Source organism: Carlito syrichta, unplaced genomic scaffold (assembly GCF_000164805.1).
Source record: "Carlito syrichta isolate Samal-C Ts95f unplaced genomic scaffold, Tarsius_syrichta-2.0.1 Scaffold130427, whole genome shotgun sequence".
NCBI lineage: Eukaryota > Metazoa > Chordata > Mammalia > Primates > Tarsiidae > Carlito > Carlito syrichta.
This window is the reverse complement of record NW_007074523.1, coordinates 36,245-50,625: the sequence shown is the minus strand read 5'-3', so window position 1 is coordinate 50,625 and position 14,381 is coordinate 36,245. Positions and strand designations below refer to the sequence as shown.

Here is a 14,381-nt window from a genome sequence, read left to right as displayed (position 1 = left end):
CCAGCAGATCGAGGCTGCGGTGGCCGGGAGCAGCCACTGCACTCCAGTCTGGGTGACAGAGTGAGATTCCAACTCAAAAAAAAAAGAAAAAGAAAAAATGTTAGGTATTTCTTTTGACCTAGAGGTGCTGCTTTAAAAAAATTGCTGAGATTCTAAGTACACTGTAAACTGAGAAATTGGAAACTCTGGACTGAGATGTCAAAAACAGATCAAAACCATAATCAAGGAGTAAAGTATAGGGATTTGGTTTGAGATGGCCTAATTTCATAGGCATGTCATATATTTTACCATTAAGTATCTGTGTTCACAGTGCAGCAAATAGACACACACAGTAGTTGAATCTGTACTCTCTGGTGGCCAATAACCTCTAAAAAAAGTAGGAGAAGATGTAAAGAGTTGTAAAGATGGTTCGACTTTTCCCCACATGATGCTTGAGAAACACTACAGAAGGTTGAGTCTTGTTCCTCAATTTTATTTTTGTAGGTATATTGCATACATCTTTTGGTTTACATATACTTTGGACTGAGCTTATTAAAATTAATTGATTAGATTTGAACTTCTTAGATAACATGTTTTTGTTTTTTGAGTTGGAGTCTCACTCTGTTGCTCAGGCTAGAGTGCAGTGGCATGCTCATGGCCACCGCAGCCTCAACCTGCTGGGCTTGGGTCATCCTTCTACCTCAGCCTTCCAAGTAGCTGGAACTACAGGCACACGCCACCACACCCAGCTAATTTTTTGATTTATTGTAGAGACAAGATCTCACCAAGTTACTAGGACTGGTCTCGAACTCCTGGGCTCAGGCAGTCCTCTCACTTCGGCCTCCCAAAGTGCTAGGATTGCAGACATGAGCCACCACACCCAGCCAGATATAACATGTTTTAATCCTATCTTTTGTGTAAACTGAATTAGATTTAGGATATTTTTTGGGAAACCCTTCGAAAATCAAATATTGATAGATATTTTCTTGGGCTGATTTTTACTTATGACTGATCTTATTCATTATTTAACATAATGCTTTCAGAGTTTCAAATCTTTGTAATTTCATTACTAATGTGAAATTTTACTTTTAGATCATCTTGTTTCCTTTGCTAAATTACTGGATGAATAAGTATAGTAATAAAGCTAGTAATACAACAATAACAAGTGATGATAGACTAAACCATTTCTTTGCATTGGGCTCAGTTCTTAACATATGTATTTTTTTCTTTGCAGTTACTGTTTGTACTCTTGTGTCCCTTGTGTACTGTTCTGATGCATAGTTGATGCTCAATTAATATTTGTTAAATGAATTTAAAAAACAAGGTTGGAAAACAGTGGCTTGGATCACGGTGGTGGGTAAAATGGCAAGCAGAAAAGATTAGAGTTCATGAAAGGGAAAAGGTGGAGGGCTCCAACAGCTACGCAAGAACTATTGATTTGTGATTTTTTTTTTTTTTTTTTTTTTGAGTTGGAGTCTCACTCGATCGCCCAGACTGGAGTGCAGTGGCCGCTCCCGGCCACCGCAGCCTCGCCTGCTGGGCTCTGGCAATCCTTCCGCCTCAGCCTTCCCAGTAGCCGGAATTACAGGCATGCACTACCACGCCTGGCTGATTTTTTGATTTATTGTAGAGATGAGGTCTTGCTGCCCAGGCGGGTCTCGAACCCGTGGGCTCAGGCAATTCACTCACCTCAGCCTCCCAAAGGCATGGGATTACAGGCTGAGCCACCGAGCCCGGCTGATTTGTGATTTTATGTGAGCATGGTTAAACTTATAAAAGTTGGGGGAGGGGGCAATGACTGAATTTTTACAAAGACATAATATTGTGTAGTCTGTTACACGACTTTTCATCTTGGAAGAAAGTCCTTCTCTAGTTTGGAATCCAGTATTGTGTAAATCAAGGGATTATCTGTGTCCCCACCCACCAAACCCATCCCCATCCTTTCTTTGTCTAGACCCAGAAATTCTTGCCCTAGAACTTTTTCTTCCCCATCAGGGGATCCTGGATGTGCTCTCCCAAGCCAGCACTGTTGCCTGGGGCGACCCTGCTTCCCTTGTCCTGGAAGCAACTCAGACACGGGTTCATTTCCTTTTTATTCTAGGGTTGCACGATCTAGGGTTTGAAATGTTCTCTTTTTGAATCTCTCACGGTTTGCTGTTGACCCAGCCCTGATGAGGTTTCAGATAAACGATTCGGAGGCTCTCCTCCCGGCTTCTAGTCCTTTTCTGGCTTAGGATTCATTGCCTCTGTGAGGGTCCAGAGCTGGAAAGATTAGGTTTACAACTCAGCCACGGCGACTGAATCTGGGTGTGTCACCATGGAGACGGGGCCCGGCCCGCTTGCTCCTCTGCGATTGGCTGGGGACTCCCGGGCTGGAATATAAGCCGGCGCCAGGAGCACAGTGCACTGCCTGTGCCGACCAGACCCGGCGACCGTCGCTCGGCTCAGCGGGGCAGGTCGGAGCCGAGAAGACTCATCGAGAGGGCGTCGGTGGGGCCATGGAGAACGAGTAAGGCGGGCACCAGGCCCCGGGACCCCAGAGGCCCCTCGGGAGAGGAAAGGGCTGTGAGACTGGGAAACCTTGCACACTGGGCCCCGAGGGAGCCGGGGGGAGGGAGCGAGTGCCCTGGAGATGCAGAGCGGCCTGGCACCGAGCCTGCTGTCAGGGGCAAGGCGGCAGAGTCGTGCGGCAGTCAGCGCGGCCAGGGACGCGCGCGGGAATCGAGCTGGGGTGGCGCCACAGGCGCAGGAAGGGGACAGGTTAGTGCAGCTCGGGCTGCTCCGTAAAAGTCGTTGTGTGTCTGTGTGTTACAAGTGCAAGTGGAGGGGAAACACATCCCCTACTCCATACCCGGAAGAGGTCTCGCTCCCCTGTGAGCCCATTCTAGGGTCTGGGTAAAGCCACGAGGTACTTTTGATGCTCGAATACGGAGTTCCTTCTTTAGAGGAAAGATCGCTCACTTCCCTTACCAGCTCTATTCCTCTCTGCCCAATAAATTGGAGGACTGATTAACCAGTTGGGAATGGAGTCTTCAAGGAGAAAAGGAAATCTGTATTCATCGTAATGAGCAACAGACCCTTCCCCACTCTCCCTAGCCCATGCCTTTGAAAACGTCTCTTTGAGTCGGGCTCGGTGGCTCAGCCTGTAACCCCGCGCCTTTGGGAGGCTGAGGTGAGTGAATTGCCTGAGCCCGCGGGTTCGAGACCCGCCTGGGCAACTTGGCGAGATCTCATCTCTACAAACAAATAAAAAATCAGCCGGGCGTGGTAGCACGCCTGTAAATCCAGCTAATCGGAAGGCTGAGGCGGAAGGATCGCCGGAGCCCAGCCGGTCGAGGCTGCGGTGGCCGGGAGCGGCCACTGCACTCCAGTCTGGGCGACAGAGTGAGACTCCAACTCAAAAAAACAAACAAAAAAACCGTCTCTTTGCTTTGGTCCTGGAATTCCCAGTCCAAGAGAGCAGCATTAAGGACCACAGTAGCTTTGAATACCCAGGGATCCAGAGTGTTCTTGGGGTACTGTTAGCCCTATTTACATATCAAGAGCTCTGGCTAGACACTCCAGGTGGCAGCGGCTTCACACGCTTTCTTTGCACCTCTTGGGGATGCTATTCAATTAACTCTTTACCAACTTCATTACTTGTCGCCATCATTTTGTGGCTCTATTATTCCCCCCTCTCTCCACATACCGCTCTTGACTCAGCTGCTTCCCTGTAGGTAGGTAGCCTAGTGTATTGTGGACTCACGCTGGTCTTGTTTCCCAGGCTTTGCTTTTGAAGTAAAAACATTTCCTTTGGAGGCTTGGTTAGTTACATTCAGCCCTGGCACACCTCATTTCCACCTTTGAAGGCAATCTTTGGTCTTTCCGGATGAGTGTGAGAGAATTGGACTTGGGACTGAGAAAAATTCTGGAAGGATTTTTGCCAGTGTAGGGGTTCTGGGTACTTGCCCTTAGTTCCTTGAAGAGCAAAGATCCTTGGTGGAGAGAAGAAAGACAGTAGCAGACAGGGAGGGGGAAGAAGGGTAGGGAAGAGACCACAGGCAGAAAGCAGGAAGAATATTCAAGTACTGTATATTAAAAAGTCATTTGTCCTTGGAGTTGTTAGCAAGTGTTTACTTCACTAGGCTAGGGCCAATTACATTCCCTTGTTTTACACCTGAGGAAAGAATTTTTTTCTTTTTTCTTTTTTTTTTTTGAGTTGGAGTCTCACTCTGTCGCTCAGACTGGAGTGCAGTGGCCGCTCCCGGCCACCGCAGCCTCGACCTGCTGGGCTCCGGCGATCCTTCCGCCTCAGCCTTCCAAGTAGCCGGAATCACAGTCATGCGCTACCATGCTCGGCTGATTTTTTGATTTATTGTAGAGATGAGGTCTCGCCAACTTGCCCAGGTGGGTCTCAAACCCGCGGGCTCAGGCAATCCACCCACCTCAGCCTCCCAAAGGCGCGGGATTACAGGCTGAGCCACCGAGCCCGGCTAGAATTTTTTTTTCTTTTTGAATTGGATTCTCACCCTGTTGCCCAGGCTGGAGTGCAGTTGCATGCTCATGGCCACCATAGCCTCAACATGCTGGGCTCAGGTGATCCTTCCGCCTCACCCTTCCAGGTTACTGGAACTGTAGGCATGTGCCACCATGCTCTGCTAATTATTTATTTATTTATTTATTTATTTATTGTAGAAATGAGGTCTTGCCAAGTTGCCCAGGCTGATCTCAAACCCCTGGGCTCAGCTAATCCTCTCACCTCCTCCCAAAGTGCTGGGATTACAGGCATGAGCCACCACGCCTGGATTAGGAAAGAATTTGAAGACAAATTACTTGCCTAAAAAGACAAAATTGTAACTAGAATCCAGGTTGAATCCTGCTTCCCTCTAGACCAGCAATTTCTAAACCTGGGTTTTAAATCAGAATTACATGAGATGCTTTTGTAAAAATATAGATTCTGGGGTCTGTTTGCAAAATTATTAATCTGTATGGGGTGGGCTTCAGAATCTGAATTTTTTTTTTTTTTAGTAAAAAAATTTAGCTAGCCCTGACTCTTTGTCTGAAGAAGAAACTGGAGGGATGAGGGTTCAAAAGGAAATTGGGTTTATCCCTGCCTTCAAGGTAGTCAGTCTCAATTATATTTTGAGTGTCCTTAGGTGATAAGTAGGGTAGTAAGGGAGATTTTATTAGGTTTGTCACTCTTCCCAGGAAGGTCTCAATCACATTTTGAGTACTGTGCTCTAACCTCTCTTCTCAGGCCCAGCCCTTTTACCCTCCTTGATTTATTTCATTGCACTTTTCTGTATTCTCTGATCCATTACTCTCTAAATCTCTTATCCTAAGGAGAGCTATTAAACCTGCCAATGATAACAACACTGGAGTTGGGGCTGTTAGTGGCAGCACAGGCTTCATTAACTTTTGCCAGGCTCTGGAATGGAGGGAGTTACATGTTAGACTTCCAGTGGGCTTGATTTAGAAAAAGGTGGTTGAGGGGGTGGATGAGCATAGTATGGCCTCTCCCTCTATGCCAGCTTCTTTGTCCACAACTGCCTTAGTATCTCTGCCATCCTTTTTGTGCTGAAGGTCGTATATCTATGATGCTCTTGAAGTGGGAGCAGAATTCATTTTGTTTTTGTTCTCTTTCCCCTTAGATACACATATGAAGATTATCAGAACACTGCAGAATGGCTTCTGTCTCACACCAAGCACCGACCTCAAGTGGCAGTGATCTGTGGTTCTGGATTAGGCGGTCTTAGTGATAAATTAACTCATGCCCAGATCTTTGACTACAGTGAGATACCCAACTTTCCCCAAAGTACAGGTACTGGCAGGTGGAAGCGGGGGAGAAGACTGAGGGATATTGATGGGATTCTGTGGAACCCACCTAGGGAGGCCAATGTTTCTACTCCTGTTGAGCTTTTTTCCTCTGCAAGAGAGGGGAAAAAAAACCCATCATGAATCAGAATGACTTTAGAAGGAAATCCCCCTATAGTGGAAATCCCACAATACAGCTTGTGTGAGTCAGTGGGACTAAGATGATATCTTTCCTATGCTTTACAGACTTAGCTTCATAAAGGTCTTCAACACCTCTAGCATTCACCTCTTTCCCACATGTGCCTCCTCCCATGCACTGTAATCACCACATACACACACACTTCTCATTTTCTCCAGCCTATAACTTAAATGGAAAAAGCAGTGTCTCTAACTTCCCAGGACAAAGTCAAGCCTCTTCTGTCCAATGTCTTCTGTCATTCCCCATCCCTTACAGTCCAGCAGCAGATAAACACTGACTGCCATGTCCTTGCAGACACATACACAGATAATATAGTTTGCTGTCTACCCAAAGTTCTACATCCATGGATTCAATCAACCATAAATCGAAAATATGTATTTGAAAACAGATCCAATAAAAAATTAGTAATACAACAGTATATAATACAGATAGAATACAGTATAACAATTATTTACATTGTATTAGGTATTATAAGGAATCTAGAGGTGATTTAAAGTATATGGAAGGATATGTACAGGTTGTATGCAAATACTACACTTTTTTATATCAGGGATTTGCGCATCTCTGAATTTTGGCATCCAAGGAGGTCCTGGAACCAATCGCCTTCAGATACCAAGGAACAACTTTACTTGAATACACAAGACCTAATTCACACTGACCCTTTGGAAGGGGAGAAAGGCAGATGTTTCTTATGCATAGTGGAGCTCTGGGGGGATCTGAGGATAGCATATTCAGTATTCTAAAGCAGCTGGAAAACTCTAAGGCCAAACTTAGAAAGGGCCAGGTAGAAATGGGATCAAGCAAAGGACAAGGGTAGTTTATTTGGTAATTTCTCAAATAACAAACTTCCCTTGGTTTATTTATTTATTTACATTTCTATCTTCCTTTCTCTTTTGCCTGGATAGTTAACTTTTCTTTTCTTTTCTTTTTTTTTTTTTTTTTTGGAGTCAGAGTCTCACTGTATTGCCCATACTAGAATGCAGTGGCATGATCACAGCTCCTTGCAGCCTCTACCCTCTGGGTTCAGACAGTACTTCTACCTCAGCCTCCCAAGTAGCTGGAATTATAGGCATAGACTACCACACCCAGCTAATTTTTTTTTTATTTTTTGTAGAGATAAGGTTATTCTACGTTGCCCAGACTGGCCTTGAACTCTTGAACTCAAGCAATCCTCCCACCTTGGCCTCCCAAAGTGCTAGTATTACAGGCATGAGCCACCACTCTCAACCTAGTTAAGACTTTTAATAGGTATTTTTTAAACCTTTTGGAGTAAGACTGAGAAAGTAGGGCAGGAAGGTGTGGGAATGGGGTTGGAGAAGGAAGTTGTTTTTTTTTTAGTTGGAGTCTCACTCTGTCGCCCAGGCTGGAGTGCGGTGGCGTGCTCATGGCCACCCCAGCATTGACCTGCTGGGCTCTAGCGATCTTCTGCCTCAGCAGGCCTCCTAGCGTTGACCTGCTGGGCTCCAGCGATCTTCCACCTCAGCCTTCCAAGTAGCCAGAACTACAGGCATGCACTACCACGCCTAGCTAACTATGATTTATTGTAGAGGTGAGGTCTCACCATGTTGCCCAGGTTGGTCTCAAACCGGCGGGCTCAGGTAATCCTCTTGCCTCGGCCTCTCTAAGTACTGGGATTACAGACTTGAGCCACTGTGCCTGGCCAAGAAGGAAATATTAAGAGAGAGTGCAAAGAGCATAGTTCCCTGAGGGAGATAGTGGTGACATTGGTTCCATTGGCCACTCCTACCCTCAGTGGAAAGGGTGCTGTATTAAGTGATAAGTGGGTTGATTTTTTTTTTAAAAGCTTATCAACATTTAATATTTTTATACTCCATTTGGGTTTCCTGTATCAACTTTGTTCTATTACTGGTAAAAAAAAAATTTAATATATAACCTCCTTTATCTCTGAGAATTCCTCAACTCTTCCTCTTTATTCTGGTCCCTGTCCAGACCATTCATTCCCTAAGGGATAGGTCGGCCATCTATTACAGGAGGTTGCCAGATAAGGGAAATGGTAATAATGGTTGTTATGTCTGTAGAGAGTTATCTTTGCACTCCCACGCCCCCACATGTCCCTACATGAGCTTGTGTTCCCACAGGATTGTTCTATGGGTCATAAGGAAAGGGTCTTGCATAGGTTCAAATTCAGTCCCTTTCCCCTTTGTTCAGCAGTCTGTTTCCCCTTTGTTCAGCAGTCAGAGTAAGAATACCATGAGCTCACTTGTTGGAATGAGGAGGAATGTAGTTTAGTTAGGACAATATACAAGAATACATGTTTTGAGAACTTTGCAAATTATAGAAGTCTATGGTTACTGCATTCACTATTACCCACTTGAAAAAAAACTTTGTAAGCTGAGCTCGGTGGCTCAGCCTGTAATTCCGCGCCTTTGGGAGGCTGAGGTGAGTTGATTGCCTGAGCCCACGGGTTCGAGACCCGCCTGGGCAGCGAGACCTCATCTCTACAATAAATCAAAAAATCAGCCAGGCGTGGTAGCGCATGCCTATAATTCTGACTACTCGGAAGGTTGAGGTGGAAGGATTGCTGGAGCCCAGCAGGCGAGGCTGCAGTGACTGGGAGCGGCCACTGTACTCCAGTCTGGGCGACCAAGTGAGACTGCAACTCAAAAAAAAAAAAAAAAACTTTGTTATTTATTTAGTTTTTTAATGTTAGTTTTAATTTTTATAGATTTATGGGGTCTAAGTGTAGTTTTGTTACATGGATATATTACGTAGTGGCGAAATCTGCTTTTAATGTACCCATCACCTAAAAAGTGTACATTGTACCCATTAGGTAATCCCTCACTGCCCACCCACCTACTTTCTGAGACTCCAATGTCTATTATTCTACTCTCTACGTCCATGTGTACACATTATTTAGCTCCCGCTTATAAGTGAGAACATCGGTCTCTAAGTACCTACTTTTTTTTTTTGTTTGGTTGAGTTGAGGTCTCACTCTGTTGCCTAGGCTGTAGTGCAGTGGCACAATCACAGCTAACCACAGCCTTGAACTGCAGGGCTCAAAAAATCCTCCTGCCTCAGCCTCCCAAGTAGACCTATTAAAAGTCTTAACTAAGCCAGGCTCGGTGGCTCAGCATGTAATCCCGCGCCTTTGGGAGGCTGAGGTGAGTGAATTGCCTGAGCCCGCGGGTTCGAGACCCACCTGGGCAACTTGACGAGACCTCATCTCTACAATAAAAAAATCAAAATGAGCCGGGTGTGGTAGCGCGCGCCTGTAGTTTCAGCTACTTGGAAGGCTGAGGCAGAAGGATCGCTGGAGCCCAGCAGGTCGAGGCTGCAGTGACCCGGAGCGGCCATTGCACTCCAGTCTGGGTGACGGAGTGAGACTCCAACTCAAAAACAAAACAAAGAAAGTCTTAACTAGGTCAAGAGTGGTGGACTATAGGCACGTGTCACCACACCTGGCTTACTTTAACTTTCTTGCAGTATGACTTTTATTCATTAGAAAAATTTTTTAAAGCCTTTCCTTCTTCCTTTGTATGTTCACGTTGGACATCCTTTTCCCCATAGCTCTAATCTCCGGTTGTGTTTACATAATTATGATTAATGCCTGTCTCTTTCACTAGACTTAAACTTTCTGAAAGCAGAGATAATATGTCTTATTTTATTTAATCACACCTTAACATGTTGAGCACAGTGAGTAAAAAGCTCATGGTAGGTGTTCAGTGTAGGTGTGTTACATGAAAACATAATCCTATTCCTTTCTTTCTTTTTTGTATACAGTGCCAGGTCATGCTGGTCGACTGGTGTTTGGATTCCTGAATGGCAGGGCCTGTGTGATGATGCAGGGCAGGTTCCACATGTATGAAGGGTATTCACCGTGGAAGGTAAGGTGGGGCATAAGCCTGGTTGGAACTAGGAGCAGGGCGAAAACTGTCTATCCTATTTTATTACCTACCTATCTAGGCTAGGTAGATTTTTGGTCCTCTCTTTCCTCTTCTTTCTTTCTTTTTTTGTTTTTTGAGTTGGAGTCTCACTCTGTCGCCTAGACTGGAGTGTAGTGGCATGCTCACGGCCACCCCAATGTTGACTTGCTGGGCTCCTGTGATCCTTTCGCCTCAGCCTTCCAAGTAACCAGAATTACAGGCACATGCTACCACACCCGGCTAGTTATTGATTTATTGTAGAGACAAGTAGCCCCAACTGGTCTCAAACCTGCAGGCTTAGGCAGTCCACGCACCTTGGCCTCCCAAAGTGCTGGGATTACAGGCTGAGCCACCAGGCCTGGCTTCCTCTTCTTTCATGATGTATATCATGCATATCTTCATTGTTGGACTGATGACATTTCACAAAAACTTTTTCTGATCTTTTGCTTCTAAGGTGACATTCCCCGTGAGGGTTTTCCACCTTCTGGGTGTGGACACCCTGGTGGTCACCAATGCAGCTGGAGGTCTTAACCCCAAGTTTGAGGTTGGAGATATCATGCTGATCCGTGATCACATCAACCTACCTGGTTTCTGTGGTCAGAACCCTCTCAAAGGGCCTAATGATGAAAGGTATGTATCTTACTTCTTTGTTTCTAGATGGGTAGGATTTAAGGACTTGCTGAGAGAGAGTTCATTTAACTTCATTTATCTGAGGTAATCCGCCCTGTGCCCTAGATTTGGAGTTCGTTTTCCTGCCATGTCTGATGCCTATGACCGGACTATGAGACAGAAGGCTCTCAGTACCTGGAAACAAATGGGAGAGCAGCGAGAGCTACAGGAAGGCACCTATGTCATGTTGGCAGGCCCCAACTTTGAGACTGTGGCAGAGTGTCGTCTGCTGCAGAAGCTGGGGGCAGATGCTGTTGGTAAGAAAGGGAATTTGGTTGGAGGCTTGAGGACAGAAGGATCTGATAAAATAAAGGTGGGAAGAGTAGGAGGTTATAGACCTCATTGGATTGAGAGAGGATCTGAAGGGTGGGAAGGGTGAATTAAGCTGAGTTCTAAGAATTTAAAGTAGTGAGTTTGGTATATTATAGCATCAAATCTCCCTACTGAGTACCAGAAACCTAACAGCTGCAGTGCTCATAACCTACTCATGATTTGATAACTGTTCTAACAAATTTCACTATAGTCACCTTCAGTTCCTCTGGCTGGAAGAGGGAACGGTATCATTAGAACTGACATAAATTGCCACAAACAAATACAGAAATGAAGCATTGCATTGATAATTTTAAGAAATGTGAGGCCAGGCATGGTGATTCAAGCCTGTTATCCTAGTACTTTGGGAGACCGAGGCAAGAGGATGGCCTGAGCTCAGGGGATCGAGACCAGCCTGGGTAACTTGGTGAGACCCCGTCTCTACAATAAATCATAAAATTAGCCAGGCAAGATGGCGCAGCCTGTACTTCCAGCTACTTAGAAGGCTGAGGTGGAAGAATCACCAGAGCCCAGTAGGTCGACACTGCTGTGGCCGTGAACGTGCCTCTGCACTCCAGCCTGGGCAACAGAGACAGACTTCAACTCAAAAAAAAAAAAGTGTAAGATCCTCTGAGGCCCCATTTATATAAAGCAATGCAGGACGATAATACTCAACACTAATTTAACTGCTTCTGTGGATGTTTTTTGTGATTTTATATTCTTGTTGACACTAAAGGGCAAGGAAGAGTCATTTGAGGATTCTAACAGTTGGTTTTCCTCTTTCTACCCATCAGGCATGAGCACAGTACCAGAAGTTATAGTTGCACGGCACTGTGGACTTCGAGTCTTTGGCTTCTCACTGATCACTAACAAGGTCATCATGGATTATGAAAGCCTAGAGAAGGCCAATCATGAGGAAGTATTAGAGACCGGGAAACAAGCTGCTCAGAAATTGGAACAGTTTGTCACCATTCTTATGGCCAGCATCCCACTCTCTGATAATACTAGTTGACCTGCCCTAAAGTCTGGCATCTCCCACATGAGATCCAAGTTGCTGCTACCTATTTTGGCCCTCTGCTGGTATCATGTGCCTCTGCCCTTAGGTAGTAGGTAAAAGGAGAGGACGACTCCTATCCTTCAACTTCCCCACTATCTACCACTAAACCTTTCTGGTGCCAGGACCTCTTTTGCTCAGTGTCTTCTAAAGTGGTTTCCACCCCTGTTCTCCCCCAAGAGTTGGAGCCCATGCCCTACCACATGCCCAGGATTTGACTCGGGCCTTTGAACTTTATACAGTAGCTACTACTAATGTTTTGAAGTCATACTCTCACATTCCTGGGCACTCAGTTCTGCCTCACCTAAAGCACTGGAGACGAAATAAGGACCAGCCCAATACCTCTTGGACTTTATTTAACACCATAATGTTTTGAGAATAAAGAGAAAGATGAAATAATGTTGTTATTATTACTATCTTTTGTAATTTGGGATGAAACTGGAGCACAGACCAAGACTGGCGTAAAAGGATGTGAGACCACATGTTTTATGTGACTATCTGCTTTTTTTTTTTTTTTTTAGATAAGAAAATATAGTTTATTTGGAAAGTAAATTGGAGAGTGAGAGGGGAGACTCACCTTCCCAAGGTAGGGAAGAGGACCAAAGAGCACATGACCACACCATAATTTAGCAAGGGAAAGGCCACAATGGCCATGGTAATGGTTGACTATTTGCTTCTTAGGCAGCTAGGAACTGAGCGTAAGGTGGTATGTGGTTGCTGTAAAAGGTGAAGGAAAGGCAAGATGATGAAAGAGGTTGTAGGATGACAAGGTAAAGCTAATTTCTGGCACTTCGTGGCCACTTCCCTCAGACCAGTCTTGCCTCTGTCCCTTGGCTTCTGTCATTCCCTGTCAACTTGCTCATGAATGTCTGAATTAGTTCATTCATCTCAGCTTCTGTTCCTTAGTTGTCACTTCCATATAAAGGCCCTAATTATATTTCCTCTTGTTTTCCTTCTCTCCTCTACTCTTCTCTTAACTTCTTCTCTTTTTTTTTTTTTTAGTGTAATTAAATTAAATTAATTTATTTTTTAGTCAGTCTTTGTCACCCAGTCTGAAGTGCAGTAGCATGCTCAAAGCAACTGCAGCTTTGACCTGCTGGGCTCAGGTGATCCTTCCGCCTTAGCCTTCCAAATAGCTGGAACTACAGGAATGCACTACCATGTCTGGTTAATTTTTCTTGAGACGAGGTCTCGCCAAGTTACCCAGGCTGGTCTTGAACCCTTGGGCTCAGGCAATCCTCTCCCATCTGTCTCCCAAAGTGCTAGAATTACAACCTGGCCTCTTCTGAACTTCTACAGCCATATTCTCCTTCACTCCATTCTAACAATGCAGCAGCAAATATCCCTTTGTCTGTTTCCATCCACCCTACTGCTTAGTTTTCTGCCAGCCCCAGGCAAGAATCTAATGTGAAGTTGAGTCACACTCAGCTCCTCTTTGAGCACCTCCTTCCCTCCTCCTTCTCTGGGCTTCACTCTTTCTCTTCACTTTTGCTTAGTCAGAACCTCCCTATGACACTGCATCCAGGCATTGCCCTTTGTTGGCACACTGCGCTATTATCTCCTTTTATCAACTTGCATTCAGCTGGCTGGCATGTTTGAAAACCAACTACCCTCCCAGGCCTGTATGCCTTTTGAGAAAGGGACAGTCCTGGATGAGCCTCTAATAGTGATGACATTTCAGCTATTAGTATAATACGGAAGAGGGATTTTGAATAGGCAGCTTTTGAGAACTCTCAAATCATGCTTTGTCTGGTAACTGACCTACTTAGCTGTGCCCAGCACAAAGAGACAACATTTTGGAGTGGCTCTGTCACTCCTCTTGCTTTCATCAGTTCTTTGTGCCTTTACCCACCACTACAACTCTCTCTGGGTCTTTAGGCAATCTACTAGCATTTGTTACTTAATACAGAGCAGGTTGAGAGGAAAGTACATCCTTCAGATGTATACAGAACTGTAACTTGTTCATCTAATGAGTTGGCTTATAGACCATTTCTCTTTCATCAAATCATTGAATATCTCTGTGTAATGCTCTTGACTAAGAAAATACTTAATTGAGAACATAAAAATGATCCTGCCCCTTAAGTGCCCTATAACCTTAAGATTCATTTGCAAAGCCACTGCTGTACAAAGCTTGAGTAAAATAGGAACAAGTCACACATGGGATCTCAAAGGAGCGACCAATTGTACACACTGTACAGAGAGAACTGGGTTGGTTATAGTGTTTCATAAAGAACTTTGAGCTTAGTCTTGAAGGATGGAAGGGAGGAAAAGGATTTCACATCAGAATAAGCCAAAGCAGAGCTGTGAAAATTACTAGGCACATTCATGGGTCATTGTCATTGCTGGTGTGACTAGAACAGGAATGAGAGACTCTACTGAGACAGACAGAAAAGTAATTGGTGGTCAGAGGGGGGCTACATTTGGTGCATGTCTTTTCTACTCCTGATCTGCCTCTTGGTCAGATTGATCAGCAGGTGGTGCTACCTGAAAATTA

General features: G+C 45.0%; 1 protein-coding gene across 1 annotated transcript; it reads left to right on the top strand.

Annotated features, from left to right (window-relative positions):
* The first annotated feature begins 2,433 nt into the window (after positions 1–2,433).
* Positions 2,434–12,286, top strand: PNP (purine nucleoside phosphorylase). The gene is made up of 6 exons (XM_021708009.1): positions 2,434–2,488; positions 5,610–5,779; positions 9,713–9,816; positions 10,310–10,485; positions 10,591–10,781; positions 11,628–12,286. Exons 1-6 carry the CDS (start codon positions 2,478–2,480, stop codon positions 11,843–11,845), a joined length of 870 nt encoding a protein of 289 aa, XP_021563684.1. The 5' UTR covers positions 2,434–2,477; the 3' UTR covers positions 11,846–12,286.
* The last annotated feature ends 2,095 nt before the right edge of the window (positions 12,287–14,381 follow it).